The 9914-nt window shown below is 40.6% G+C and overlaps 1 protein-coding gene across 1 annotated transcript in view; it reads left to right on the plus strand.

The window, feature by feature from the left end:
- lmo7a (LIM domain 7a) overlaps window positions 1-9914 on the plus strand; it is a gene marked incomplete in the record, with an annotated part of 55718 nt that overhangs the window by 44054 nt on the left and 1750 nt on the right. Inside the window, 12 exon segments of the mRNA XM_014021932.1 lie at window positions 610-771; window positions 1520-1704; window positions 1806-1869; window positions 2148-2204; window positions 3261-3286; window positions 4070-4177; window positions 5261-5347; window positions 5731-6203; window positions 7648-7703; window positions 8242-8391; window positions 8758-8947; window positions 9165-9476. Of these exon segments, the coding sequence (XP_013877386.1) occupies window positions 610-771; window positions 1520-1704; window positions 1806-1869; window positions 2148-2204; window positions 3261-3286; window positions 4070-4177; window positions 5261-5347; window positions 5731-6203; window positions 7648-7703; window positions 8242-8391; window positions 8758-8947; window positions 9165-9476 (1870 nt within the window).

Below are 9914 nucleotides of genomic sequence, written 5' to 3' on the forward strand. Positions count from 1 at the left end.
TTATTATTATTAACTTAGAGGAAATACACGAAGAACTAAGAGACCCGTCATACAAGCTCATATACGTTTTATTTAAAACTGTACTGTCTTGCTCTGTCTCTCTGTTTATTTGCCATTGAAAGCAAATATAATCTCCCAGTCGGCCCAAAATTCAACTTGGTATAAKGYGGGCTGTGAAGGATACACAGAACCTGTCCCTCAAGTTGGGGGAAAAGACAACGCATGTTGACCGCAATTGGAGTATAACCTTTGAATTTGGACAGCCTTTGGTGCTTTGCTGTGTGATGYAATCGGCCTTTAAATTCAGCCTTCGAAGGATGCAGCCCCTGTATTTGGACACAGCCAGCATGTAGGTCTATATCCAGTGTTTTGTTAAAACATGACAGATGGTTCMTTAGATATTTTACTAACAGACAAATGAACAMACACACAAGCAATTACATGACAGCCCACCTTTCACAGTGATAATGTAATCATAAAATCAATGAGAGAAAACAAAGTATTGATGATGTTCTAAACTGTAGAAGTTCTGACAGTTTTATGTCATTAAAGAGGTGAAAGTGAGTGATCTCTTCTCTCCTTATGACCCCTGACCTTTGTGTCTTTCAGGCAGCCCAGCTGAGATGTGCCAGCTTCAGGTCGGGGATGAGGTTCTGACGGTTAACGGGCACAAGGTGGCAGAAATGAGCTACACAGAGTGGAGGTCCTGCCTGGAGACGGCCTTGCAGGAGGGCAGCCTGGTCATGGATGTCCGCCGTCATGGCCAGAACAGTGAGTGATCTGTGTGTGTGTGTGTGTGTGTGTGTGTGTGTGTGTGTGTGACACAGACTAGAGAGACTGAAAGTGAACAAAACATTTAACGGTTACATTCCTGTACTGACAGTGCTGCTTAAGCTTTGTGCGTTGCTAAACGGTTTTGACATTTTAAATTGGTCGTAACTATTGTGAAGTCATCCATGAATAATCTCATGACAGCTGAATGATGAAAGACCTGTAAATTTCTCTTGTCTTGTTGGGTGAGGGGAAGGATGGTGCTGTTTTGGYGTCTGTGGGGTTTTTGTTGCCAGTTTTATCAGTTCTGCAGTTCTTTTTATTTTATTGCTGGTTTCTCTACTTTATTGACATTCATTTTTCTATTTCTGCAGTGTTTTCTTGTAAAGGACTAACCCTGCTCAGGTCTATGGTGTTATGATTTCCAACAGCATCAGTGTTGTTTAAGAAAAGTAAAAACTAGTCAGTGTAGTTTACTGAAACAGCATAAAAGGTTCAGTGAAGTTCAAAGGTTTTTACATGAAAGGCTGTTTGGGTTTAATGAAAGCTTTAATGGGTTGCATGGCCGGGGAAGGTGGTTTCTCTGTCACCGCCTGCTGCTGCAATAACACCATAACACCCTTCTCTTCCAGTGGTCTGTGGGTAAACTGTTTCAAACACTGAGGCTTACATGAACAAAAGATTCAAATACAGATTTATGTGTAAACACGCAATCTGTTTTTCTGCCCGTTGCATTTACTGTATGCAGACTGGGACATAGACCAACCTTCCCTGCCATTTAAAAGTCATAAGACCATCAATCTGACCAGTACGGATCATCCGATACTTCTAGGTTCTCCGGAAACAAAAACCATCAAGCCCAGTCTGGATTTCACCTCACGCACTTTGACAGAAACGGTGCCAGCCAAGGAGAACCCCACTCATTCTGTTGTGGTAAGTACATGGATGAATTTTTATTCCAGTGTTGTTTCCTGGGACTTCTAGTGTTAAGGAGACTCTGTAATGAGTACTGACCCTGCAACGTTTCCCTGCAGGATGTGGCTTCAAACAGAGTTAATGGGAATCTCCAAGAGGAACCAGTGACCATGAGGAATAAAGGTAAAGGGCAGTCAGAAAGGTCGTAATATTGATTCTCGTGATTATTTCTGGTCATAGTTTTAAAGCCCATCAGTGTTGGTGTCAGTTTGATATACAGTAGAAGTAAAATATGAAATAAATGTATGCCACTCACTGTGATACACCAGTACTTTGAGAATTAAAATAAACAATGTCAACAATTCTAGTTTTATAATACGATAAAAAAATGCTGTCTGCTTAAGTTAGACTTTTTTTCTTTCTTGTCTTATTTTATCCTGTTTTCTTTTTTTCTCATGTAGAGTCAGAACCATTATCTTTGAAAAACTTAAAACGGCGATCAGAGTTTTTTGAACAAGGTAAAAAAGAGTCGACTGAAGGCATGTGGGTGGTACTTATTAATAACTTGTACGTGTTCTGGTGACTATTTTCTCTGCTTTCGTCTTGCTGAATTCTTCAGCTCGCCCAGTAGGAACTGCATGTTGCTCACAGCATTGTGTTCAGTTGATAAACCTTTTTTATCAATTGATTTAACATTATGAGAATTAAGATGGACGCCATTTAAAGGCCACATCTTTTTTTTTTGTTTTGTTTTAATCTGTCTGATGCCGAAGCTTAAACCCTTGTGCTGTGCCCCTTCCGTCCTTCAGGTGGCTCAGAGTCCAGTGTCAGTGCGCTGGTCTTCCTCTGTGGTAAACAGGGTTCAGTTTGCAATGACGTTCTCACCTTTGCTTGTTACAGCCTGAGATTCTGGCATGCTGCTTTAGTAATAATGTACTTTATTGCACTTTGAAGGAATGTTTACAGGAACATGTAAAAGCCCCACATTCTGCTCTGAAATGCTGCAGCTTGACATTATTTCAGTTCACCAACCACAAAAGCAATTTTTTTTTTCAAATCCTGTTGTGTTTGTGGTAATATTGAATGATGTCCAAGCTTAACACATGGCTACACTTTTCACTTTGCTGCGCATGAACTGAAATGTTTTTCAGACACACTTATTGAAGCATCCTTTAGCCTTTCAAGATCAGCTGTTCTGTGTTTATGACGTCTCTGCATGCATGTCGCTGATTTCAGCTTATGTGATTGTGTCTTCACAATCAATTTATGGATTTTCCTCTCAGAAGTATTGGGATTACATTGGGTGTAAATGTCAACATGCTTGTGATCCACTATGTTGAGGATCAATAAATCCCAAAGTAAATTTTGACCTTTGGCGCTTAAGGCTTGCTGAAAACATCAATTACTGTTACAGTTTGACATTTAATTAAAAAATAAATCATCTCTGTGGTTTGAAAGGTTGAGTTAGACCTTGATGTTTCTGTAGTCTGAAACCTGAGGGTTAAATTTTATTTACATGCTGAGCTATTCTGCCTGCATGTGTCACAGGTACTGATTGAGTTTTCTTTTTCCAGGAGGATCAGAGTCTGCGGTGCCAGATGTGAGTAATGTTGATTTATTTGCAAAATGTTTGCTGTTTAACCATGACCACATCAGCAAAAACAGATTCGAATGGTAGTTATTACAACACCTAGAACCATTAATCAAATCAGCCTCTCAAATGAGCCAGTCTGAGAAAAGTCTTCTTAAGCCGGACAAAAGCTGAAGTCTAAATAAAAATCATGAAAATTATGCAAATTATTTCAACATTGTTTGCCAGTCATATGTCCAGATCTTTAGTCAGGTTAAGTTTTGTAGGCTATATTAGCTTTATTATTTTTTTCTAATTTTGTGGGTCAATAATTTCCTTTTGTTGTCTTGCCTTTTACTCAACATTTTGATTAAAATATATGGTTTAGGTTTGAAAAAGACTGTGTGGACCTAATAATGCATCTGTTTAGTAGCAGTTATTTTTATGCACTGCTTTTCTTGATTGCAATCATCAACAACGCACCTGATTGCAGGAAGTTGCAGATTTTGTTTTGTTGCTTCTGAAGAATTTCAAGTTGGCAAAAATTTTCAGCCCAGAAATGAGACTGAAGTGAATTTCATAAAAGGTAGATGTCTCGATGAAGATTATTACTAACTTGAAGCTATTAGCTTCCGAGAACCTCAGAAACGAGTTTTAATTCAAGTCCCCTTAAGGTTTTTGGATGTCTGTGTACATCTAAAGAAATCAGAATGACATTTATTTCCAGCTGTTGAAAATACCCATTTGGTATTTTTTAAATTTTATTTTATAAACTCAGAACCTTTTTGTTTCAGTGGTTATTTCTTTCCTCAGATACCAGTTCCTGCTATCACTCCGTCCTCGAGCCGCTGGTCCTGGGACCCGGAGGAAGAGCGCAAAAGACAAGAGAAATGGCAGAAGGAACAAGAGCGCCTCCTTCAGGTATATAGTCAAGATAGATCACACTAACATTCGCATGCCTTCTCCATAAGAGCTATAAGCTTTGTGTTGCTGTTATCACATGATCACTAAAGCATATTAAACTAGAATATGAAATAGACAGAATTAACAGCTTAACAATTAAACAGTCTAGTCAGGTTTTACATGTTAGAAATTTGCTCTTGCAAAGAAATTACAAGATTTCTATACCATGCGATATCAGACATTGTGTTTCGTTAGTACGGTTGCGTGACAGAAATTGCACATTTTTCTTCTCTTACCCTCGCTGAGACCAAGTCTCGTGCTTTACTCCCAGGCAGAATGTCTGTCATGCAGGAAATGCTCCAGGTATAATGTGATTGGTCAGAAGGTTTTTTTCCTCCCCTGAGAGGATCAGCTGACCGAGGCAAGGTTATCAGAAAATGCAGTTGTCTTTACAGCTGTTCCAGCAAAACTTGAAATGATGGTCAAAGGACTTGTTGAAAATAGAACGATTTCTGTGCATGTAGGAGACAGTCTGGAGACACAGGCGGCTCTCTTTAGCCTCGTCCGGACAACGTAGGGACATGCTCCTGCATTGCTGATCACAAATGGTCTCTTCGTGACAAATCTGCAAAATGTTACTTCTCCTTGGTCAACAAAAGAAATACCCAATCCTTTTTCTCCATCAACCAAAAATAAACTTAGCTGACTTTTAGGTGCTTAAAGTGTCCCTCATTAATCTGTTATATTTTTTACACAATAAAAGTTAGAAGAATCTGTTCAAATAGTTTTCCTGGGATGTTTTTTTCTGGATTGACATCAAAAAGAGCAAAGCAGATTGTTGTACTGAGAGGGTTTGTTAACTTGATCAGATTTCCTCCCTTCTGGATTAACCTGATTTCACAATCTGCCTGGCAAACCTCTCTGATGAGCTTTAGCAAATGTTTGTTTATTTTCAGCCAACATAAATGTGATTAGAATTTCAGAAAGATGTTAAATCTCAAAGACTTTTAAAATGTTTTTTTATGTATTATGTGTTTCTTTTTAAGGTAAAATGGACAATGCATGACTGTATGCATGATGTACAATGGCTTTTCTCTTCAGGAAAAATATAAGCGTGATCAGGAGAAGCTGCAGGAGGAATGGCTCAAAGCTCAGCAGGACATTGCCGCAAGTGGGGCTCAACAAGAGGTAAGAAAAGCATTTTATTTCATGTTGCATGTGACCTAATATTGGAAATATTGTCTGAGGAGTGCTAAAAGGTAGCAATTAGTCATGACTCACTGCTCAAATTCATCCAAATGTATCCAAAGAGCCTTGATATTTAAATGTTATAATTAAGCTGTGATTATGTGGCCACACAATCCTGAATCTGACTTTTAAAAAAAACAAGAGCAGAGTGAAGTCCGGTCATCTGGAAATCTACACATTAAATGGCTTTGCTCAGAAAATAAAACAGAATTACAAAAAACTGTCTGGTTTGTAGGTGATTTAGAGCTGATGCCATTTCACTAAACGTCATTGTGTTTAAACGCTTCCTCCTTTCTGTTCTGCTTCTCACCGGCCATCTCCAGGTGAACAGCCACAACATGAGCCCACGCGTGCCCCCGTCTTCTGCCCACCATCCCACTCCTCCTCTGTGGGAAGAGGAGGAAAGGAAGAGGAGGGTGGAGCAGGAGCGCCAAAGGCAGGCCGAGGAGAGGAGAAAGAGGGAGGAGGAGGAGCGGCAGCTGCAGCGGCTCCAAGAGGAGAGGAAGAGGAGAGAGATGCAGGAGGAGGAGGAAAGGATGAGGATGGAGGAGGCCGAAAGGAGGAGGGTGAAGGAGGAGGAGGAAAGGAGGAGGGTGGAGGAGGAGAAAAGGAGGAGAATTGAGGAGGAAAGGATGAGGATGGAGGAGGAGAAAAGGAAGCAAATTGAGGAGGAAAGGAAGAGGATGGAGGAGGAGTTGCGATGGCAAAGGAAGAGAGAGGAGGAACGGGAGGAGGAGAGGAGGCGACAGGAAGCTGTTGAGCAGCAGCGAAGAGAGCGAGCCTTGGAGCAGCAGTGGTCAGTAGAGCCACGTTTCCTCCTCTGCTGCCTTTAACACCTCTGTTGTCCTACATGACCATCAAACTAACATGTTACTGTTTGTGTTTTAACATAAAGCATCAAATGCATTCACTTTCCCTCCTCTAATCATCCCACCTGGGTTTCTGTTTGCTACGTGGATTACGTAGGAGTTCTAAGAGAAATGACCTGCATAAATCTTTTTAAGCAATGGTTCAAATCTTTTGATAACATGTGGAAATCTAGGAAAAATTAACTTATTGATTGTTGTAAACAGTTCTTTGAATGACCTCATTGGTTTAATTTTGACCAGGTTGAAGAGCTAACGGCTAGCTCAGTGGTTCCCATCCCTTGCCCTTGTGGCCCTCTATCCTGCATGTTTCAGTTGTTTCTCTGCTCTTCAGCAAGTCTTCAGATTCTTCAGAAGCCTGTTAATTACTCATTCATACAAAACAGGTGGGTCAAAGCAGGAAACGTAAAACAGGCAGGATAGTGGGACTCAAGGACATGGGTTGGGAACTACTGGGCTAGCTGACCAGGGCAAATGTGGATAGCTGTCATATTAAAACAGCTAATATCTATGATGCCAATCACTTTTTATTAATAATAAATTATTATGAAAACTCAACAATCAAAAAGGTAAATCAACTAATATCATTATTTAGAAAACAAAATAGACAATTTTGAAATTTAATCCCTGAAATGTTTTTTAGAATGAGAAAGAGAGGCCAACTGTTTTAAAATGAGAAGCTTTGTCATTAAAGGGGCAATATCATGTAAAATCAACTTTTTTGAGTTTTATATCACTCATAAAAACATGCTCAAAGCCTTGCTTTGACTCGTTCATGCATGTTTGAGAAATCCTGCAGCGTTTTTAGGAAGCCATGCTGAGGAGCAAAATGACAGGTGGGGACCAGAAACACCTTTTGGGACCAGAAACACCCCTGGGACGTGTCTTTAAACTGAACTTCTTCATGGCAGAGCCCCCCCCCCCGCACACACACACACCCATGACTCCTGCAGGCTCTCGGGTGAAAGTGAAAGTGAAACTTAAACTGTCTGCTAAGCTCCACTACTTCTCACTCAGTGAAGCTCTTTTCAGATTCAAAATACCTTTTGAGGAAATGTATTTTCAGATGCCAAGTAAACTGCATCATAGCAGCCCCCTCCTCCCCCATAAGCGGGAGGTGGTTCTTAAAGAGACAGAGGCCAATTTCAAGGCGTTTAGAAGAGGAGGTGATGAGAAGATAAGTTTATTTTCTATTTAAACATAAAAACAGCATTTTAATAACAACTAAAGGTGACATAGATACTTTATTATGGTACAGTATTTAAATGTACTGTATGCCTGAAACACATAATATTGCCCCTTTAAAGGTTTGCAATCAACCTGTACTTTTTCTTTCTTGTATTTTTCAATGAAGATAGTTGCCTTTTTTTACAGGACAAGATCCAAGTCAACCTCTCAGCTTGATGAAGAAGACCAACCAGCGAGGAGAGGTCAGTATCTTTTAATGTATTGTAAGAAATACGTGTTTTAATATCGGCTGAAATCGGATGAAAACACAAGTGTTAAATAAAATGATCTGTGATAGGAAATAATGTCATACAACACCAGAATTCTGGAGAGGGGGTTTATTAAGCCAAGGACTGACAAGTCAAAACCACACACTGAATAAAAAACCAGGAAGTTCCCTTATAAATACAGTCCAGAAATCTTCAATGCCTGAGTTTGCCCCCTGCTGGCCTACGGCTGAATCCCAGGCATTCAGGCAAACAATCTTCATTCTTATGTAATTACAGCTTTAAAAAATATGTGTTGTTTAATGATTCGGACATGTATCTACTCTATTTCAATTAACACATAATAGATAACCATAACAATGTTATAATCAGACACCCTTATATACACTGGTGTTGTTTCTGGCATCAGTACTGATCTGTAATAATTATAAATTTCTTCAGTATATTGTTGTTTGGCTCCATGTCGACATGTTGTTGCACAAATTTTGTGTATGCGGGCTGTACCTCGCTGTAGGTGCACATATGCAGCACAGAGGTACGTCTCCATGGCTGCTGAAAGACAAGCTGACGATTGCACGAGACAGGCGAAGCCAGAGTAAGAATGCCGTGATGGAGCCGGATTGGAGAAACAACACGAACGCCTTGAGATACGAGCCAGAGCTAGGTGGGCTTCCCCTCTGAAGCACCTGGGTCTATTCAGTTAATTAGTCGGCGGTGTTTCACAAAATCAAAACTCTCAGCTGTTTGATTTGCAGCTGACCAGCCGAATGAGGAATTAATCAGGTGGCTGACCGTGAAATGACTGTAATTCATTGATTGCAGTGAAGTTCTTGTCGGATCAATGCTGTCTTTTGTCCTGCATGATTTAATTTCATTTTGCAGTCAAAATGAGCAAACACAAGTACATCCCTCTAATTATATTTCAGTTTTTTTGTTTGTTTTAACGTAATTGCTGAATTACTAAGTATTAATTTTACTAAATGTAAGTATACCAAGTGTTTTGTTGTTTTTCTGTCCTCCCTGGATGTAGTGTCAGGAGCCGGAGTCACTGACAGGAAGGGTCAGCAGCAGCTGCCCTTGTCGCAGGCCGAGCTGGAGCGTCAGCAGATCCTGAGGGAGATGAAGAAGACGACGTCGCTGCTTACAGACAACAGCTGGATCCGTCAGCGCTCCGCCAGCACAGTCACCAACAGGGAGGGCGACATGCCACCCATGCGCAGGTACAGAGATCTCCTTAGGTTTCACTTCCTGTTTTTTTTTTTATTTTGTTTTTATTCCAACTAACATTCTGGGTACAAAAACAAAGCAATTTACCAGCCAGGCTACCACACTGTCTCTTTTGGTGAACTTGTAAAAGTCTAATAATAAAAACAGTTGGTAAGCCAGGTGGTTAATTGCTTGAACTAACGTGCTAACATTGGTGTGGGTGCTTTGCAGAGGTGAGTCTCTTGACAACCTGGATGCCTCCTCAAACTCCTGGCACTCAACACGGACACCCAGGAGCAACTCTTTTGCCCAAAACTACTCTCGACCTCAGTCTGCTCTTTATGGCAACTCTTCTTTTTACACCGGTGGGTCAGGGGCCCAGCGGCCCGCTTCTGTCACTCTGCCTTCCTCTTATTCCATGGGCTCCCTCAGAGTCGGGTCAGGAACCCACTCGTCTCCTTGGTCCCAGCAGTCCCTGTCCACTCTGTCAACAACCTCTCCAGACCCCATAACTGAGGCAGGTGGTCCTCAGCAGAACAGCAGGTAAAACTAACAATTAACCACGTTGCTGCTTCTAACCCATCACTGGTAATCTTTACATCTCAACATGGAGAGTGGCTTTAAAAGGCATTTTTCTTCTTTTGTTTATGGTGTTTTAGTTTGTGTGACCTTTTTTATATGTTTCTGCCAAAATTTTGTTGTGAAAAAGTTTGCATCAAATAGGCATTTATATTTGTTCTCCATGAATTTCATTCTTGTTGGATTTAAAAGTGTTTTATAAATCTCACTTCAAACAGTTTAGTGTTGTAATCTCAGCACCAGCTAATCCACCTTCAAAGTATCAAACCAGAACTTATCATGAGTTTCCAGAAAACCAGTTCAGTTGTGTGTACCCCAGTCTGATCCAGTCTTTTGTGTGTGTGTGTGTGTGTGTGTGTGTGTGTGTGTGTGTGTGTGTGTGTGTGTGTGTGTGTGTGTGTG

This window comes from Austrofundulus limnaeus, unplaced genomic scaffold (assembly GCF_001266775.1).
Source record: "Austrofundulus limnaeus strain Quisiro unplaced genomic scaffold, Austrofundulus_limnaeus-1.0 Scaffold310, whole genome shotgun sequence".
Taxonomy (NCBI): domain Eukaryota; kingdom Metazoa; phylum Chordata; class Actinopteri; order Cyprinodontiformes; family Rivulidae; genus Austrofundulus; species Austrofundulus limnaeus.